This window comes from Emydura macquarii, unplaced genomic scaffold (assembly GCF_026122565.2).
Source record: "Emydura macquarii macquarii isolate MOO-44397 ecotype Brisbane River unplaced genomic scaffold, CSIRO-AGI_Emac_v2 contig_2994, whole genome shotgun sequence".
In the NCBI taxonomy this organism is placed as follows: domain Eukaryota; kingdom Metazoa; phylum Chordata; order Testudines; family Chelidae; genus Emydura; species Emydura macquarii.
The window spans coordinates 2,703,071-2,722,833 of NW_027133131.1; the positions used below are offsets into that span (position 1 = coordinate 2,703,071).

Sequence of the window (19,763 nt, forward strand, 5' to 3'; positions counted from 1 at the left end):
TGGGACTGAGTATCTTTTCCCCTCGCTTTTCTCTGGGGCCTGTGGGGGGAGTTAAATGCTGGGGGGAGAGGGGTCTAGACCATGGGGCAAGAGGGGAGGTTTGCAGAAGCATGGGGCCTTGCCTGTTCTCAGGGAGGAATTATTTTCTCTTGTCTGTTGCAAAGTCTGGGTAATTATCTTGGAGGCGGTTTGGAAAAGGATGTTTGAAAAAATGAGCAAAGTGCAACCACACACCCAGAGGTTCACGCACCCAGACACATTCCCACAGAGCCACTCTCACCCTCACACTCGGAGTCTCACAGGTGCTCACTGACATAGACGAGGAGACTCACACTCACACCACATGCTCATGAAAGCAGCTTCTGGGTCACGACCAGCCCCAAGCTGTGTCTACGCTACAGACACTGTGCCAGCAGAGCTATGCCAGCGTGGCTATGCCAGCCTAGCCCCATTGGTTGACACTGCCTATGCCGACTAAAGGGCTTTTGCCATTGGTGTATGAATGCTACCTCCCCGTCCGTCCTTCGACATAGCTGCGTCTGCGCTGGCTGTAGTTCAGCACAGCTGTGTTGGTCGCCGTGTGGTTTTTTCACATAGTTTTGTCAACCTAACTTTTAAGTATAGACTGACTCCCAGAGTGTGTCACGAGAACTCCTGCTGGCTTTCTCTCAGCAGTTCGACATCATACCAGCCCTTTACTTCGGACTGAATCAGGTTTTGCCCCCTCCTTTCTCTGGGAACGCGGAGGAGATGTTAAAATACGTGCCACATTCTCTGTGCTACGGCATATTGCCCGTATGATTGTTGAAATGTGGGGCATGGGGACCTCCCCCACACGTTGGGCCTGTGCCCCACACAGTCTGCCTCCCGTGTTGCCCCCATCCTCTCTGTGCTGGGTTTGAATCCATATTCTCCTCCTCCCCAGGCACCAACGTCTGTGCCCAGAAGAACGGCGGCTGCCAGCAGCTGTGCCTGTTCCGTGGCAACGGGCAGCGGACGTGCGCCTGCGCCCACGGCATGCTCTCCGAGGACGGGATGAGCTGCCTGGACTATGACGGTTACCTGCTGTACTCCGAGCGCACCATCCTCAAGAGCATCCACCTGTCGGACGAGAACAACCTCAACGCGCCCATCAAGCCCTTCGAGGACGCCGAGCACATGAAGAACGTCATCGCTCTGGCCTTCGACTACCGTGACAGCGCCACGGGCAGCAACCGCATCTTCTACAGCGACATCCACTTCGGCAACATCCAGCAGATAAATGACGACGGCACCGGGCGCAAAACCATCGTGGAGAGTGAGTCCCCCGGGCCCTCCCTCATCCCCTGCCTCCCTCTCGCCGCCTCCCTTCCCAACGCTTGTAACGACTCCAGGGGCGGCTGTTCAGGGATTGGCTGGGTGGGCTCTAGAACAGCCGTGGGGCAGCAGCCTACGGGGAAACCAGAGAGCACCACGTGCCCAGCAGGACGAGCTGGAGTCGTCTGCATGCAAACGCCCGACCCGAATAAATATTAAACTCCTCGTGCCCGCTCTCCTTCCGCGAGCCGTGAATAATTACAGCAGCCGCTTGAATGGGATTTAAAGGCCCAGCGGCACTTGGGATCGTCTTAATTGTTGTGTGCGTCTCGTTTACATTATTAAAGCGCGGAGCTTAGCGGGGACTGAGAGTCTCTCTCTGCAGAGCGGGGGAGCCGGCGTCGGCGAGTCCCGCGTGCCCCATTCGCTCTTCAAACACTGACTCGGGGCATGGCGGGGGAAGCAGCGCTTCCTTCCGAGACGATCACATTCGCTCCCTCTGTTTGCTAGCTTTTGGTGCTGGAGAGACGCACACACAGACCGGCCTGGACGGTTAATTCCAAAGCGCGTGGTGCCCGCGTTGGGTCTTGGGGCGGCTGGGGCTGCTGTGCTGACAGGGACCCCTGCAGGACACCGGCTGTGCTGTTAACAGTTGCCTAGCCCCGAGGCTCTCTCAGAGTCACTGGGTGGTAGCTCAGAGATGTTGCCTGCTGTCTTGTGTGTCAATAAAAAGGGTTGTATTGACTTCCCAGGCTCCAGGGTTTTCTCAACCCAAATCCAGATGTGAAGTTGGGTAGCCCCAGCGCCCCCAGCTGTTCCCTGCACCCACCCCAGCGGAGGAGGGGAAGAGCAGTGTAGTAGTTAGGGCGCTGCCTGAGACTTGGGGCAGCTTGTTCAAGTCCCCGTTCTGCTTCCATTCTCCCGTTTGTACAGCACTGGTCTGCGGGCGGGAGGCTAAATACCGTAGCGATGGGGAGGCGCTCACATGCTACGGTGCTGGGGGTCAGACCCACCCCTCACACGGACAGAAGTGTTAGTAGGAGACTCTGGAAGGATTTCCTGGGGGTTTTATTTAATGCTGTTAAAGTAAATAGCCACCACGCTTCCGAGGGAGCCGGCGCTGCTGATTTACAGTGGCCAGCGTCCGGCGCCGCATTGATCAGCAGAACAGGTTTGAACGAATCGGCGCGACTCCAGGTCCATTCTAAGTGAGCAGCGTTTGCCAGGCTGGGCCGAGGGGCTTGCTCGTCACTCACCCAGGCGCTCGGAAAAGGAAAGGCTTGTGATCTTGACCTTGTCAAAACTCAGCCCCGCTGTATTGGCTAATTCCCCTGTGAGGCCAGCGCACAACGTGTGAGCTGCTCCCGGCCGGCCGGATGGCGTTTCACACTCGTTTTGCACTGGTGTGTCACTCTGAGCCACATCCCCGGCTGGTGTCAGTCCACATTACACAGGTGGTCACGGCCTGAACCTCTGGCTCCAAGGGAAGCCTGAAGCCCAATTAGTGTCAACAGCGGCATGGGGTCGGTTTCTGCTCTGGCGCTGGCGTGAATCGGGAGTCACTCCTCTAACATCAGCGGGGACGCACCCCGTCCCCATCAGCCCAGCTAGACGCAGAATCGGGCGGGGGGGATAGATGAAAGCCTTGCTCAAGAGGAGAATGAAGGCAGTGTGGGCCTTGGGTCTCCTAACTGGGCACTGTGCATGGAGAGCTGTCCTCCAGCCGCTGCCGGGCCTTGGGATTCATCCAGATTTGAAAGTCAGTAGCATCCAAAATCTCTCTCTGGCTTTGCATGCCCCCAGCCCCCTCGGTAGAGGAGGTACCTGCAGGGCGGGCCCCCTTCTAGGCCATGGGGCATCCTGGAGATGTGCCATGGGCACAAAGAAGTCAGGGCCTTGGGTTTGAAGGCCATGCATCGTAGGGCGATGGCCGCAAAGGGGTGAGCGCACCCAGCTGGGATTTGAACCTCTAGCTCCAGGGACTCTGCAGTTTCACACCTGATGCTAGGAGCCCTGAGCCGTTCCCTTGGTCTGTGACTCTAGCCTGAATTAACCACCGTGGCTTTTATCCTGTGTCTCCCTGCTCCATTTCGCTGCCGGTCTCAGTATTGATGTCAGAATCTGGCCAGGTGGGTTACGTCCTCGGATAGCGTCTGGCCCGCCTAGAGGATAACAGCCCTACTACTGCGCCTGGCTGCTGGAGTTCTCCTGTAGCTCAGTGGCAGAGGCCTGTGCTTTGAGTGCTGAAGGCCCCAGTTTTGAATCCCCTTGCCAGCTGTGGGGCTGGCGACCTGGCAGGAGGAGGAGGAGGAGGGGGCCATGGTGCTGAAAGATAGCCTTAGCCGCAGCTGGGAAACATCTGGACTTGGAACAGCTGGGTACTGAGTGTGAGGAACAGCCTGGTCAGGGAATCTCATCCCCCACTTTTTTTCTTCCTCCCCCTGGCAGATGTGGGCTCGGTGGAGGGCCTGGCATACCACCGGGGCTGGGACACGCTGTACTGGACGAGCTACACCACGTCCACCATCACGCGGCACACGGTGGATCAGAGCCGCCTGGGGGCCTTCGAGCGGGAGACGGTCATCACCATGTCGGGAGACGATCACCCCCGCGCCTTCGTGCTGGATGAGTGCCAGAAGTGAGTGCCAGAGCCTCCTGGGGGCAAGCGGAGCCTGACAGCCTGTGCATGGAGCTGGGGGAAGAGTCCCCTGCACTGGGCCTCAGCCTTGCTCCCCTGTGGCTGGGGCTGTGGGGGCACGGGCAGTCTCTCTGAGCCTGCAGCCAGTGCAGGCACTGCTGGTGCCCTTGGGAACGGGGACATGGGCTGAGACAAAGCAAAGCTCGTTTCACACCCGGGCATTCTGGGGATTCTAGGGGGGAAAGGCCCCGTGCCCCACGCTCCGTCCCCCTGAGCTGGCCTGGTGTTAACCGTTAAGCGTCGTGTGAGCGGAGCTGGATTGGCAGCACTGCGGGGCGTCGGGGGATTATTAGCGGGTTGAGCTCCAGGGACAGGTCTCATGGCAGGTTCTCCAGCTCCTGTTACTGCCCCTTTCCTCCCCTTTCCTGTTGGGCCACATCCCTTTAAATGCACCAGGCAACCCGTTCAGCCCAGAGTCTTGGGGGAATCCCTCCCGGTGACTAGCAAAGCAGGGTTGGGAAGGGCTGCCTGGTGCTGGGAATCCATGGGCTGGAGCCCGGATCTCCTCAGTCCCCGAGGCCAGGGCTGGCAGGATCATTCAGTCCCCGTCTTGTCCCCCCGCCTTCCTCCCCTCAGCCTGATGTTCTGGACCAACTGGAACGAGCAGCACCCCAGCATCATGCGGGCCACTCTGTCCGGCGCCAACGTCCTCATCATCATCGACCAGGACATCCGGACGCCCAACGGGCTGGCCATCGACCACAAGGCCGAGAAGATCTACTTCTCCGACGCCACGCTGGACAAGATGGAGCGCTGCGAGTATGACGGGTCCCATCGCTATGTGAGTCCCGGAGCCCGGCAGCCACTTGGACGGGGGTGTGGGGCAGATGCAGGGACCTGACCTGCGGATCCCCTGGTGCAAGGGGGCTGGCTGTGGGATGGGGGCCCAGAAACAAGACCCAGAGCAGGCCTGCATCCCCTTGAGATGGCCGGCGTGGAGTATGGACCGTGTTCTCCCCAGGTTGGGGTAGAGTGGAGGGGGCACAGCTCCCTGGGAAGGGCAGGACACCCCCCCAGTACAGAGACCTTACAACGCTCTGGGGGCGGCTGCAGCTGTTCGTGTGTCTCCCCCCCCGCCCCATGCTAACGGCGTGCTGCCACCCAGCAGGTGATCCTGAAATCCGAGCCGGTGCACCCCTTCGGCCTGGCCGTCTACGGCGACTACATCTTCTGGACGGACTGGGTGCGCCGGGCCGTGCAGCGCGCCAACAAGTACGTGGGCACGGACATGAAGCTGCTGCGCGTAGACATCCCCCAGCAGCCCATGGGCATCATCGCCGTGGCCAACGACACCAACAGCTGTAAGGGAACGGGCCGCCAGCCGGGAATTCCTCCCTGGAGCCCCTCGCGCCCCGCCCCGTCCCCCGTGCAGGCTGGACATAGAGACACCCCCCTCCCCGGCCTGTCCCCGGCCCTCGCCCGCTCTCCTGTCCCCTGTGCAGGCCGGGGGTGAGGATTTGCCCGTGGAGACCCCTGCCCATCTTGGTCCCTCCCCAGCCGACTGCTGAGTGCCCGGGCCTGACCCTGCCTCTGGGAGCCTGCAGGGCAGTCCAGTGGATTTCCCATCCCTGGCACGTGGGGTGCCACACCCTGCCCTGCCCTCGGCGTGTTCGCTGGGGTCTCCCCTTGGCCTGCCTGTGATTCTGCTCCTCCTCACCCCCAGGCGAGCTGTCCCCCTGCCGGGTGAACAACGGGGGCTGCCAGGACCTGTGTCTCCTCACCCTCAAGGGGCACGTCAACTGCTCCTGCCGGGGCGAGCGGGTGCTGCAGGAGGATTTCACCTGCAAAGGTGAGCGCCCGCCGGGCCCCTGGGTCACCGCACCTCTGGGGTGAGGGGAAGGATGGAGGCAGAAAGGGGCAGGGAGGGGATAAAAGAGGGCTGGAGTTGTGAGAAGGAAGAGGGATGGGGAGGGTGGGGGGGGTCAGTGGAGGGGAGACTGGGGGGCCATGGAGGGGAGATGGGGAAGGCGGAGGGGCCCATGGAGAGGAGATGGGGGTGGCCATGCAAGGGAGACGGGGAGGATGGGGGGGCATGGAGGAGACTTTTCTCTACATTTTGTCCCACCCCCAGCTCTCAACTCCACCTGCAACGTGCATGAGTTCGAGTGTGGGAACGGGGAGTGCGTCGACTACAGCCGCACCTGCGATGGCACCGCGCACTGCAAGGACAAGTCGGACGAGAAGCAGTCCTACTGCAGTAAGGGCCGCTCACGCTCAGCTGCCCCCCCTTCTCCTCCCAGCGCCCGGCCGGCTCCCCCTTGGGCGGAGTAGTTCGAGCCGGAGAACGGAGTCAGGATCCTGGGGTGGGCGCCCGGCCTAGTGGGTAGAGCCAGGATGCCGGGGTTCTAGTTCTCGTCCTCAGAGGGAGTGTTCTGTAGTGGCTGGACTGGGGGGAACTGGGAGCCAAAACTGGTCCTAGCCCGGAGCATGGTCTGGCTTGAACAGGAGGGGACTGGCATTCAGGACTCCTGGGTTTTCCACGGGGCAGGTCGCAGCCCCAGTGCTGTCCCAGTGACCTGAGCTGACCAAGGCTCTGGCTGTATCCCTTAGGCAAGACCCTTAGAACTGGGAACGGGCTGGCAATCCCCTGAGCCCCCCCCCCAGCTCCCCTCTCCGCCCCTCTCCCGCAGGCAGCCGCAAGTGTAAGAAGGGCTTTCGGCACTGCATGAACGGACGCTGCGTGGCCAACGCGTACTGGTGCAACGGCATGGACGACTGCGGGGACAACTCGGACGAAGTGCCTTGTAACAGTAAGCGATTCCCCTCTCCCGGCTGGCGCCCGGATGCCACGGGCACCGGGCAGGCCTGTCTCTGTCACAGCCCAGGGGCTGACGCCAGCGGCGTGTCGTTCGTCAGTCTCCTCTCGTTATCCCCCTTTCCAGCTCACCCGCCACTGCCATCCGACTGCTGCATGCTGGGGACAGGGCTGGGAGGAAGCTGACTGGGGGCTCAGACTCCCGTTCGGGGCCACATTTCCCAAACCCAGTGTCTGCGTGGTGGGGGCAAACGGGAGTGGCTGGGCCTTCATCTGTCTGGGCCTCGGCTTCTCCCACCGGAAAATGGGCTAATAATCCTGACCCGTGTGGTCGGGGAGACTCGCTCCACAAATACTTGCGAGAGACCCAGGTATTTCAGTGCGGGGGGGCGTAGCTGGAACCATATAAAGTACCTGGAAAGAAAGAGAGCTCCTCCGGCCCGAGACCTGTCGGCAATTTGCTGCGTGCCTTCCGGCTTTTGACTCGTTGTTCATTTTGTAAGCAGAGGTGAGTTGAAATAGCCCTTTGCCAAGGCCGTCCAGGCAGCTGTGCGTGCAGAGTGCGGGCGTGTTTGCTTCGCCCCCGGGCGCCTGGCCTGGGGGGGACTGGGTTACAAACGCCGCTTGGAGCATTAGCGTGGGCAGCGTGTGTCCCACAGCAGTGTGTGGGCATCCCACTGCAGCGGGCGCTGGGGGCTCGCGTGTGTGTGCGCCCCATGGCTGCCCTCCGAGCCCACCCTCAGTAGTTCTGGTCTGTCCCCGTTGTTGCAGAGACCAGCTGCGCGGTGACCGAGTTCCGCTGCCGGGACGGGAGCTGCATCGGGAACTCGAGCCGCTGTAACCAGCTCATCGACTGCGAGGACGCGTCGGACGAGATGAACTGCAGTGAGTGCCAGCGCTGCCCCCTCCACGGCGCGTGTCCCTCCTCTCCCCCCTTCAGCCTCAGAGCTGTCCCACCCCCGGTCACCAGGCCCCTCTGCCTGCCTGTCCCCTGCACAAGTCGGTTCTTCGGGGCAGGGGTGGGACTCGGTCCCCCTCCTCCTGCTGGAGGCCGAGGCAGGTCATCATGTCCTGGGAACACGCCCGGCCGCCCTGTCACTTCCAGGCCGCCCTGCACTGCCCCGACGTGCTGCTTCCCGACAGCTCGTCAGAAGCACTTAGCGAGGTCCGGCGAAATGTTGGGGGCGGGAGACGAAGAGAAAAGGATCGGCCTGGTGCCCACGGCCGGCATGCGCGGCTGATAGCAGAGGGGCAGGCCGCCACGCCACAGGCTCGGTGCCATCCAGGGGAGCGAAGGATCCTCACTCTTGGCAGTGACAGGGGAGAGATGTGACGGGAGGAAGGGCAAGCGTGTGTAACTGTGTGTGTGTGTGCCTGCACAGAGCGTGTTTGTGTGTGTGCTCTGTTCCCAGCTGTTCTCCTCCCAGTGGCTCTCTCCTGTCTGGACCAGAACCCTGGTCTCCCCTTCGGGGGGGTTGTTCTGGAGCCCCCCCCCCTCCAACCAGGGCTCAGCCGCCACCAGGTGGTGTGAGGGTGCGGCCGGTGGAGGGGACTCGCCCCCGTCAGGCAGAACGCGGAGGGGCGGGGGGCACTGGGAGCTGTCCTTCAACACGTGTGCCAAGGGCCGTGTCCACTCGGGCTTTTGGTCTGGTTCCCCGTAGGCGCCACTGACTGCAGCAGTTACTTCAAGCTGGGGGTGAAAGGCCTGACCTTCCAGAAGTGCGAGCACACATCGCTGTGCTACGCCCCGTCCTGGGTGTGCGACGGCGCCAACGACTGCGGGGACTACTCCGACGAGCAGAACTGCCCGGGTGAGAGCGGGGCCTGGCTGGTGACGAGATGGGGCCGGGGAGCTCGGCGTGCCCACGTGGGCAGCGGCTGCTGGTTCCTCCCTGGGGTGCTGGGGAGCAGCTGGGTGGGATTGGGGCGATGCAGGGGGGAAAGAGCCAATAGCGCACGGCTGTGCAGAGAGCAGACAGGAACGGGGAGAGGCGGCCCTGCCTGCCAGGGTGTTAGTCACCTGCTAGCCCAGAGGTCCCCAAACTGTGGGGGGAGGCGGGGGTAGAGGCAGGATCTGAGCCAGCCCCCATGAGGGGCGGGGAGGGAGTCCGCTCTGCCCCGCTCTGCCCCAAGCTCTGCTCTGGCTTCGCCCCCCAGCCGTGGCTCCAGCCATGGTTCCTGGCTGAGCCCCCAACTCCCGCAGCCCCACTCCTGGCCTCGGCTCCCAGCCACTGTTCCTCCACTCCCCAGCCTCAGTCCCTGATCGGGTAAGGAGGGGTGCAACCTAAAAAGTTTGGAGACCACTGGTCTAGCCCCAGGGCAGCTGGCCTGGTGGTAAGGCACTGGGCTGGGAGTCGGGAGACTGGGGATCCATTCTCTGTTCTGCCACACGCTGCCCGGTTGACCTTGGGTAAGTCTCTTCATCTCTGGCCCCAGCTTCCCCGTCTGTAAAATGGGGACAATAACCCGCCCTCTGGCGCCTCGGTTTAAACTGTCTCTCGACCGGGGTCCGTGCAGCCCACGGGGCCCCCACCACTGCTGGGCCATAGGCGCTACCGTAATTCCCAGTAACAGCTGAGAATTTGGGAGGGGAGCTTCTCAGCCCGCCCTCCCCCCCTTCTTGTCCCCATGCTACTCTGGCTGCTGGAGCTCTGTGCTGGGGTCGGTCTTGCCCCGTTGCTCTGCAGAGCCGGGCCCCGCGTTGGCTGTGCGGTGTAGCCAGTCCTGGAGGGAGGCGGGGCTCAGCTGGTGCCACCGAACCAACCATCGCCCCTCCCCTGCCCCATGCCAGGAGCGAGGAAACACAAGTGCCCGGCCAATTACTTCACCTGCCCGAGCGGGAGGTGCATCCCCATGACCTGGACGTGCGATAAGGAGGACGACTGTGAAAACGGCGAGGACGAGACGCACTGCAGTAAGCACGTGGGGCGGGGAGCACGGGATTGTGGGAAGGGCAGGGCAGGCACGGCCCTCGCGGGGGGCAGCACGGGATTGTGGGAAGGGCGTGGAGGGGACATTCTGCAGCAAGCGTCCCCGCAGCGGTGTTATTCCCGGTGCCTAGGGCGTTGAGCCAGGTTTTAAATCTCTCACGTCCATCTCCCGGCCGTGAGGGATCTCTCGCTCTGCCCCTCTTCAAAGAACAAAGATCCTAACGGTCCAATTTCCCCGCCTGTGCAGCCGGCCCTTGCACGTTCGCACACGCAGTGTCGTGCGACAGCTTCACGTCGCTTGGGGCCCAGCGCGAGTTGAGTTCTGGGAAGGCGACCCCAAGGGGTTGTTTAAAATCGACGTCACTTGAGTTGTCAGCCACCTACCCAGAAAGATACGGGCCGGTGTTAGACCGGCCAGTCCGACCTCCTGGGTGAGGATCTTTCTGGCCTTAAACTCAGGGTCTGCTGGAGCTCTGGGGACCCGGTTTGATGACTTGGAACCTATAGACAGGGTGCACACCGTCCCCAGAATCCCACTATGCCCATCACCACGGCATCTAGGCACCGCTAGCGTAAACCAGTGATGTCACCTGCCCAGCCACCACCCAGCCCCGTTCCTGAGCCCCCGCGTCTGCTGCTCATCGGTCGCACGTTGGAGCGTCCTGTCCCCTTGGTCCCTTCCCCAAGCGCCTGCCGCCGCCCTGACCACCACCTCTCCCCTCCCAGATAAATTCTGCTACCCCATGCAGTTCGAGTGCAACAACCACCGCTGCATCTCCAAGCTGTGGGTGTGCGACGGGACGGACGACTGCGGGGACAGCTCTGATGAAGACAGCCGCTGCCGTAAGCCTCTCCCCCTCTGCCTCTGCTCCTGCCAGGGTGGGAGACCCGGAGAGAGGAGAGGAGCCTGGCAGAAGGGAGCTTGGGGCACAGCAAGGGGAGCCATACCTTACCCTTGGGGGGTTGGAGCGGGAGGGTGGTCTGAGCTGCTGTTCCCAGCTCTGGGAAGAGCAGGGGGGTCTAGTGGTTAGAGCAGGGGGGACTTGAAGTCAGATTCCTAGGTTCAGGTACAGGAAGGGAGTGGTGTCGTCTAGTGGTTAGAGCTGGGTGGACTGCGAGCCCGGACTCCTGGGTTCTGTTGCAGAATCTGGGAGGTGACTAGAGGTGCAAGTAGCAGAGTAGGGAGCTGGGTCCTGCCACTGATTTTGGCAGGGGACCGCCCTGTGTCTCAGTTTCCCCATTTGTAAAATGAGGGGTGGTGGCCCCGCCTGTCTGGGGGGAGTATGAATCAGTGGGTCGTCAGTTGTTCCGAGAGCCTCCACTAGAGGGGGCCGTGTGCCCACTCGTGTTTTCTATGGCGGGGTGAGGCAGCTCCCGCCGCGGGGGGTTCACGCACTGGCAGGGTCTTGACCCCGCACGCTGCTCTGGGGATCATGTGACTCACCCCCAAAGGGGCCCGGAACCGAGAACCATCCGGGGTTCAGCCCAGCCTGAGCCACCCCCAAGGCTGAGTGTTGCCCACGCAGGGAACCCGTGCTGCCCGAAGGCTTGGGGTGAGCTCCCCGTGGGGTCCGCTCGGAGCATGGGGGCGCAGGCCCCTCACCGTGCTGGACGCTGCCTCCATGGGGAAGCCTTCCCGGCACCCCGCAACCCTCCCCTTGCTGCCTTTCTCTGTACTGGCCCGTGTCTTGCAGTCCCATCAGCCCTGCTCACCCCTCCTTGTTGTCCCCCCAGGGCTGACCACCTGCAGTTCAGGCTCCTTCCAGTGCCCGGGCTCGTACGTGTGCGTGCCGGAGCGCTGGCTCTGTGACGGGGACAAGGACTGCGCTGACGGTTCTGACGAGTCCTTGGCTGCTGGCTGCTGTGAGTCGCCCTGGGGTAGCGCTCGGTTGTGGGGGGAGGGAGCCAGCACCCCTGGGCCGGGGGCAGTGAACTCTGGTGTGGTTACATGGGCTGGCACGCGCCTGCCGATAACCAGTCTGTCAGATGCTCCGCAACGGGCGGGGCGGCTCGAGGGGCAGCCCCCTCTCCCCGGCTTCGTGGCCCCGTCACAGACCCGCAGTCAGCACTCCTGGGCTCCGGTCCCGTCTCTGGGGAGGGCTGCGATCTAGTTAGACCAAGGAAGTGGACCCAGGGCGCCTGGGTTTGGTTAGAGCTGGGGGGGCAGGGAGGCAGGATGCTTGGATTCTATTCCCGTGTGACCTTGGGCCAGCCACTTCTGCCCCTCCCCCCCGTGCCTCAGTTTCCCCCTCTGCAGAGGGGGCAGGTGACATCCCCCGGAAGTGGGGAAGGGGTTGTGTGAGGGCTGAGGCCGGGCCGGGGGGCGCTGACCGGCGGCTCCTTGTTGCAGTGTACAACAGCACGTGCGACGAGCGGGAGTTCATGTGCGCCAACCGCCAGTGCATCCCCAAGCACTTCGTCTGCGACCACGACGACGACTGCGGCGACGGCTCCGACGAATCCCTGGAGTGCGGTGGGTGCCGGCACGGAACGGGGCCGGGGGGCGGGCAGCTGTGACCGCCGGGCCCCCACCAGCACAGGGCCTGCGGCTCCCGGCTCGGAGAGAGATGCAGTAGGATCCCCAGTTCCCACTGAGTTCATCGGAGCACCTGGGGGGGTGGCGCGAGCTCCCAGCTCCCGCGCCGGGGGAGGCCTGGTGCCAGCTTTGGCATCTGTGCCACGCTAGGTCCTCTAATCCTGCCTGCGCCGTGCCCGCGTCTCTGTGCCCCTGCCCGGGCGTTATCCGCGCCCGCCTGCGCTGTGCCAGGGGCAGCTGGCCTGACCGCGGCCCCTCTCCCCGCAGCTTACCCGACCTGCGGCCCCCACGAGTTCCGCTGCGCCAACGGCCGGTGCCTCAGCAACAGCCAGTGGCAGTGTGACGGCGAGTTCGACTGCCACGACCACTCGGACGAGGCGCCCAAGAACCCACGCTGCACCAGCTCCGGTAGGTGCTGCGGGGCGGGGGCACCTGCCCAGCGCTCCAGGGATTGTGTTTCCTGCCCCTTCCCTCTTGCAGCCCAGTGGGGTCTCCCGCGCTTTGGACTGGGTCTCAGGCCCTTTCTCCCCTGGCCGGCCCCTTGAGCCCCTCTGTTGATGGGGTCCCCTGGGAGCCGTGCCTTGGCCTTTTGGGGGAGGAGGGCTGACGCAGGGGACAGCCGCTCTCCCCCAGGCCCGGCACCCGCGGTGACTCCCTCTCCCGCCCCCGTTCCAGAGAGCAAGTGCAACGACTCGTTCTACCTGTGCAAGAACGGGCGGTGTGTCCCCGAGGGGCTGCTGTGCGACAACAACGACGACTGCGCCGACAGCTCCGACGAGCTGAACTGCTTCGTCAACGAGTGTCTCAACAAGAAGATGAGCGGCTGCTCCCAGGAGTGCGAGGACCTCAAGATCGGCTACAAGGTTGGGGCGCTGGGGGGCAGGCACGGCTTGCTCCGAGGGGCTGGGGAACGGCCTGGCCGGGTGGAACCCGCTCCCCACGCCGCCCAGGCCCTGTGCCCAGGCCGCTCGGAGCAGCCGGCGAGCCGTTGTTGGGCAAAACGAAGCTCACGAGGGGGCTCCGAGCAGGAGTCGGGGTGTGTGTGGGGGATCCCCACTTGCTGTTCCATCGTGTGTCTGTGCACGTGCGTCATTTGTGCCTCTGTCCCTGCGCTGTGTGCGTGTGTGCACCATGTGTCTGTGAGCACACCCGGTCTTTGGGGGGCGCACCCACAATTTGTGCAGAGGCGTGTACACGCACTGCTTGCGTGCCCCTTGTGTGCCTGCCTGCTATTTCTGCCCGTTTGTGCCGCCGTCCTGTGTGCTCACACCACTTGTGTGTGTGCTGTACACACGCGAGCCCTTTTCATGCACACGCAACTCCTGCGTCAGCGTGTGCCCCCCCCACCTGGCGCCTGTGCCCCCCCCCCGGCCGCCGCGCTGCCCCTAACTGCTTCTCGCTGCCTCCTGCAGTGCAGGTGCCGGCCTGGGTTCAGACTGAAAGACGACGGGAAAACGTGCATTGACATTGACGAGTGCACCACCACCTACCCCTGCAGCCAGAAATGCATCAACACGCTGGGGAGCTTCAAGTGCCTGTGCATAGACGGCTACAAACTCAAGCCCGGCAACCCTACCAGCTGCAAAGCCGTCACCGGTGAGAGCAGCTTCCCGGGCTGCCTGCGCCGAGGTGGTTTGAATGCCAGGTGTCGGGCCCGGGGGAGCGGGATTCTGCTGATCTTGGGATCGGCCCGAAACACGCTCGAGGGGGCGCGCAAGGTCTGGACTGGGAGGCTGCAGGCCGGGCGGACGGGGTTGGTTCGCCGCGTCCTCGCTGGGAGGAGCCAGGGAATCTGGTTCCCCGCTGGTTTCGCTGGGTGGTTTCTGGCGGACGACCGCTGGGCAGGCTGGAGAAGGCCTGGCTTGGCCTGCCGCCGTGCAGACCTCAGTGCCTTTGTTCGGAAGAGCCGGGTTGGTGGCTGGGCGGGGGGGGCAGTAGCCACCCATAAGCCCCCTGGAGGGGGGCATCTGACCACGGCCGAGTGGCGCTGGCCTGACGCGTCTCCTGGCTTCCCTGGCAGATGAAGAGCCCTTCCTCATCTTCGCCAACCGCTACTACCTGAGGAAACTCAACCTGGACGGCTCCAACTACACACTGCTCAAACAGGTGACGCCAGGAGGGGCAGCTTGAACTGGGCGGCTCCGTGTGGGGCTCAGGTGACTCCACTGGGGTGGAAGTGGTGTCATGGGGGGGGAGTGTGCACACCCCCCCCCGTCGGGTTTGGGGCTCAGAGAAAAGGCTCCCTTGGTTTTAAGGGCCGTCTTCAGCTGGTGCCAGTCAGCGCCACTCCTCGGAAGCCGGTGGGTGGTGTCGCTGGAGGTGTCCCTGACTGACACCGGCTGAGGCACCTGAAGGCCCCCATCCAACCCACAGCCATGCAAGCTGGGGGGCTGATGGACCCTCCTGCCGCCTCTGCTTCGCCCCGTGCCCCAGACGGGCCCCCTGCACAGGGGAGGGTGAAAGGCCCCGTCTTGCTTACTGCCATGAACACCAATGCCAACACAGCTTGCAAAGGAGCTCCTTGGTAGCGGGTCCATATATGGTAGGTCCTACACAAACAATTGCTCTTTGGTAGCGGGTCCATATATGGTAGGTCCTACACAAACAATTGCTCCTTGGTAGCTGATCATGACATGGTAGGTTCTACTCAAGTAATATCTCCCTGGCAGCTGGTTGCGTATATGGTAGGACCTACGTAAACATTGGCTAGAGTTGTTTGAAACCTTTTGGGTACAGAGGCTTGGAATCGTGGGGGGGAGGGAAAAGAGGCTGCCCAGTTTTTAAGGCGGACCCGACCCGACCCAATGAAAAGCCGCCCGGCAGCGTTCCCTCCCCCCCTCCCCCCACTGGCAGGCGAGGTGGCATCAACGCTTCTTCCTCTGGGCTGCCTTGGCTCCAGGGGCTGAACAACGCAGTGGCTCTGGACTTCGACTACCGGGAGCAGATGATCTACTGGACGGACGTCACCACGCAGGGCAGCATGATCCGCCGCATGCACATCAACGGTAGCAACGTCCAGGTGGGTGCCGCCTCCCCACCCCCCGGGGCGACCCCTTTGGGAGACCAGCATCCATAGCCCCTGTGCTCCCTGTGGGGCAGGGCTGCCCGGGGGGTGGGAGGAGTCTGCATTCCTGGGGTAGTGGAGCGGGGACGTGGGACAGGATCCACGGTCCCAGGGGGAGGGGATGGGACAGGCCAGGGTCTCTGGGTGTAGTCTGTGTCCCTGGGGAATAGGGTGGGGTCCCAGGGCAGGACCCACGGTCCCAGGGAGAGGTGGTGGGACGGGGCAGAGCCTCTGAGTGGGAAGGGGGCGGGGTCCCTCTGCGAACGGGCCCTGACTCATCCCGTTCTCCCAGCAGGTCCTTCACCGCACGGGTCTCAGTAACCCCGACGGGCTGGCCGTGGACTGGGTGGGCGGGAACCTGTACTGGTGCGACAAGGGCAGGGACACCATAGAGGTGTCGAGGCTGAACGGGGCCTACCGCACGGTGCTGGTGAACTCGGGGCTGCGAGAGCCGCGGGCGCTGGTGGTGGACGTGCAGAACGGGTGAGCGGGCCCGGCCAGCTTTCGCCTTTCCTGTGTCCTCTGGTGCGGGGCGCCCGGTGCTGCCTTCCAAGGGCTCTCACATCAGCTCCCGCCAGCTGCACCCCTAGAATTTCTGTTCTGGGTGGGGGGCCTGGATGCTCTGGGAGCAGAGTGCGATTGGGGGAGGGGATTGGAGCAGGACTCCTGGGTTCTCTTTCCCACTCCCAGATCTGTCTCTTACTCACTGTGGAACCTCCCCGCCTCTTGGCGACTCAGTTTCCCCTCCGGTACGGGGCAGCAGGATGCTCTAGTGGGGCGGCTGGCATAGTTTCTGTTGACTCAGCCTCTCTTGTTGCTGTTCCCTTTGCTCCCCAGTTACCTGTACTGGACGGACTGGGGTGACCACTCCCTGATCGGCAAAATCGGCATGGACGGCACCAACCGGAGCGTCATCGTGGACACCAAGATAACCTGGCCCAATGGCCTCACCTTGGACTATATCAATAGCCGGATTTACTGGGCAGACGCCCGGGAGGATTACATCGAGTTTGCCAGTCTGGACGGCTCTGGCCGGCACATAGGTGAGGCCAGCTGGGAACTGCGGTGTGTGGCCAAACGCAGATGGTCTGAGCAGGGAACTGGGAGCCAGGACTCCTGGGTTCTATTCCTGGCCTGGGGGTTGGGGGCCAAGACTCCTGGGTTCTATTCCTGGCCTGGGGGTTGGGGACCACGACTCCTGGGTTCTATTCCTGGGTTGGGGGCTAGGACTCCTGGGTTCTAATCCTGGCTCTGCCACTGATTTCCTCTTTGCTCTTGGGCAAATGACCTTCCCTCTCTTCTTGCCTCAGTTTCCCTATCTGTGAATGAGCTGTACCCACAGTAGGCCCCTTGGAGAGTTGCTTCTTGGGAGTGCAGAGGGTCAGTTAACGCTGCTGTTTCCGAGAGCTCCCATGTTTCTGTTAAAGTCTCTTAGAATCGCACATCCCCTGCCTGCTTCCATTCCCCCGCTGGAGCGACCCGGCAGCTCCTGCGTCGGGTGTTCAACCCGAGCTCTGCCGGTTTTGCCAAGGGCCTGGCTCATGTAGGTTATTGCAGCGTCTGGCCCGGAGAGGGCGCCATGCACACGCCTGGTGACGCCCCACGCCCGCTGGCCTTCCTCCTGCATGGCGAGGGGAATTCCTGGGGAGGGGGGCGCTGCTTCCCTGCCCCTGCTGAGTCGCCCCCTCTCCCCGCAGTGCTGAGCCAGGACATCCCGCACATCTTTGCGCTCACCCTCTTTGAGGACTACATCTACTGGACCGACTGGGAGACCAAGTCCATCAACCGAGCCCACAAGACCACCGGGGCCAACAAGTCTATGCTGATCAGCACGCTGCACCGGCCCATGGACATCCACATCTACCACGCCTACCGCCAGCCGGACGGTGAGGGCCTGGCCCTGCGGAGGGGGGGAGTCCTGGGCGGCGGGGGCGGGTGCATTAATACCCTGGCGGTAAGACCTGATTTTAGGATGCTGCTCGGATCAGCACAGACTCTGCTGGAGAAAGCGCTGCTCACCTCCTCTTCCCGCGTGCACAACTCCGGGGGCCAGGATGCGGAGCCCATGGATTGCGTGGGGCCGGGGCGCACAAACTGGGATCACGGCCCAGTGCAGAGGGGGGTGAAGGAGAGATGGTGGGGCGGAATTGGGAAGCACGTAGAGGGGAGGAGGCGTGGGTGGGAGGGGAGACGCTCGCAGGGAGGCAAGGGGGAACCACCTGCAGAGCCGGACGATGTCCCCACAGCGGCTCTGACCCGCCCCGCGCTCTCTCCCCTCCCCAGTTCCCAGCCATCCCTGCAAAACCAACAACGGAGGCTGCAGCAACCTGTGTCTCCTCTCCCCGGGCGGCAGCCACAAGTGTGCCTGCCCCACCAACTTCTACCTGGGCGGCGACGGCAAAACCTGCGTCTCCAACTGCACGGCCAGCCAGGTAACCCGCCCGCTGCGGCCAGGGCCCCACGGCTGCGTCCTTTCTGCAAAGGCAGCGTGGCCATTCCCAGCATCGACGCGCAGCCGCAGCCAGACTCAGGCCCTGGGTCTCTCACTCCTGGCCCCTGGAGATGTTGGGCCGGAGGCTCTGGCGACGGGAGAAGACCTGGGGGCGGGTTAGACGCTGTGTGGTGCTGACGGCTGCGTGTGTCTGGGGCGGGGGAGAATCATGAATCTCACTGGGCAAGGGGTAGAGCAGGGAGGGGAGACCCAGAGGGAAAAGCGCCCTAGGCCCAGTCGGTCCCGGGGCTTGGCCCCAAGCCGCTATCCCCCGTCCCCACCAGGAGCCAGCCTCACGACCTCGCCTCTCTGCCGCAGTTTGTCTGCAAGAATGACAAGTGCATCCCTTTCTGGTGGAAATGCGACACGGAGGACGACTGCGGGGACCGCTCGGACGAGCCGGAGGATTGCCGTGAGTGACGGGGGGGCTGCTCCGCCCACCCCCAGGGGCTGAGCTCCCAGTGACCCCAAGGGAGAGACACAAGATCCCCTGGCCCAGCAGCACTTCCAGGCACTGCCTGCTCGGAAGGGACGCCTTGGGGAGGGGCCCCTGCAGCTGCTCCTCCCGGCGCGCCTCCTGCCAGCACAGACTTCCAGACCTCTGCCGGCGCTGGGGACGAAACGGAGCCTTTGCTTAGGACACGCCCCAGCCATGAAATCCAGTTACCCCCAGGCTTCCCTGTGAGATCTGCCAGCTGCAGAGCCCCTGGCCGCCCTCCCCGCAAGCTGCCATTCCCCATCCCCAGGGGGGCTCCCAGTGCCGCCCCCCCAAGGAAACGGTGGTTTATGTGTCTGGGGAGTTTGTTCCATCCCAGACCCGCTCCGCTCACAGAGTCCTAGGACTTCAAAATCCCCAGCCGAACCGGCCCTGCTACAGATGGGGGGCCAGAGATAGCGGCTCAATCCCTCTGGCTGGGGGCAGGGAGGGTCTCCAGAGCTGAGCTGGGCCTGCTGCCTGCCGGGATGGGAGAACTCGCCTCCAGCGGGAAATGGTGCTGGTGACTCAGCGGGGGGGTCGTAGCCATGTCCCACCCCAGAGGTGGCTGCCTTTTAGCGACGGGGCGGGGGGGTGAAACAATTCAGCTATGAGTTTCGTAAACATATTGTGGGCCAATCCCCTGCCATGCCCACAGCCCCATTAACTCCAGCGTGACGAGGACTGCCTAGGTAACACACTTCCCCACATGGAGGGATAAAAGCCTACTGCTGCTCTCAGCTAATGGGCTCAGCTACTCCTGTGTCTCATGCAGTAGGGGCCTGTGCTTCAGGGTTCAGTGCCTGCCGACGGGCACAGGCAGGTTTGCCCTGCGTGCGTCTCCCAGCGCTATGGAAATGCCGGGGTTCATCCGGTGAGAGGCGTCACCACCTCCCCTGTCCCGCTCTCTCTCCCCCCAGCTGAATTCAAGTGCCGCCCGGGACAGTTCCAGTGCTCCACCGGGATCTGCACCAACCCGGCCTTCATCTGCGATGGTGACAACGACTGCCAGGATAACTCCGACGAGGCCAACTGCGGTACGGCCCCCGGACGCCTGGGTCCCAGACCCGGCTCGGATCCCCGGCAGTGACCCTGCAGTGTCCCGAGAGCAGCAATGCAAGTCAGAGTGAGGCGTGAAATCTTTTCCCCCCTCACTGTGTCCCCTTCCTGTCCCCCAGATATCCACGTCTGTTTGCCCAGCCAGTTCAAATGCACCAACACCAACCGCTGCATTCCTGGGATCTTCCGCTGCAACGGGCAGGACAACTGCGGGGACGGTGAAGACGAGAAGGATTGTCGTAAGTGACCTCCCAGCCTCCTCCGTGTGACTGCGGGCGGGGCTTCTTTCCTTCCCCTGCTCTGCAGTCTGCCGAGCTCTGTTCGCTGTATCCTCGCTGGAGCTGCCGCCGTTCTGCTTCAGATAAAAGGCTTTCTCCTAACATCCAGTAGCAAGGAGTTCCGCAGGTTAAAAATAGCCAAACAATGTTTCCTTGGGCCCGTTTGAAAAGCACTGCATTG

At 63.1% G+C, this 19,763-nt stretch overlaps 1 protein-coding gene across 5 annotated transcripts in view; it reads left to right on the forward strand.

Annotated features, from left to right (window-relative positions):
* Positions 1-19,763, forward strand: part of LRP1 (LDL receptor related protein 1) — a 159,921-nt gene that overhangs the window by 125,072 nt on the left and 15,086 nt on the right. For 2 of the 5 annotated variants that reach the window (XM_067529664.1, XM_067529668.1), the window contains exons 41-65: positions 926-1,297; positions 3,745-3,934; positions 4,571-4,775; positions 5,100-5,295; positions 5,658-5,783; positions 6,066-6,191; positions 6,625-6,744; positions 7,521-7,634; positions 8,411-8,560; positions 9,541-9,663; positions 10,406-10,522; positions 11,414-11,542; positions 12,030-12,152; positions 12,483-12,623; positions 12,891-13,078; positions 13,628-13,811; positions 14,236-14,321; positions 15,115-15,234; positions 15,572-15,762; positions 16,117-16,322; positions 16,977-17,165; positions 17,563-17,711; positions 18,089-18,182; positions 19,166-19,282; positions 19,424-19,543. In XM_067529664.1, coding sequence (XP_067385765.1) covers positions 926-1,297; positions 3,745-3,934; positions 4,571-4,775; positions 5,100-5,295; positions 5,658-5,783; positions 6,066-6,191; positions 6,625-6,744; positions 7,521-7,634; positions 8,411-8,560; positions 9,541-9,663; positions 10,406-10,522; positions 11,414-11,542; positions 12,030-12,152; positions 12,483-12,623; positions 12,891-13,078; positions 13,628-13,811; positions 14,236-14,321; positions 15,115-15,234; positions 15,572-15,762; positions 16,117-16,322; positions 16,977-17,165; positions 17,563-17,711; positions 18,089-18,182; positions 19,166-19,282; positions 19,424-19,543 — 3,876 coding nt within the window. The remainder of the gene's footprint in view (positions 1-925; positions 1,298-3,744; positions 3,935-4,570; positions 4,776-5,099; positions 5,296-5,657; positions 5,784-6,065; positions 6,192-6,624; positions 6,745-7,520; positions 7,635-8,410; positions 8,561-9,540; positions 9,664-10,405; positions 10,523-11,413; positions 11,543-12,029; positions 12,153-12,482; positions 12,624-12,890; positions 13,079-13,627; positions 13,812-14,235; positions 14,322-15,114; positions 15,235-15,571; positions 15,763-16,116; positions 16,323-16,976; positions 17,166-17,562; positions 17,712-18,088; positions 18,183-19,165; positions 19,283-19,423; positions 19,544-19,763) is intronic. The other 3 variants (XM_067529665.1, XM_067529666.1, XM_067529667.1) reach the window with 3 other exon arrangements.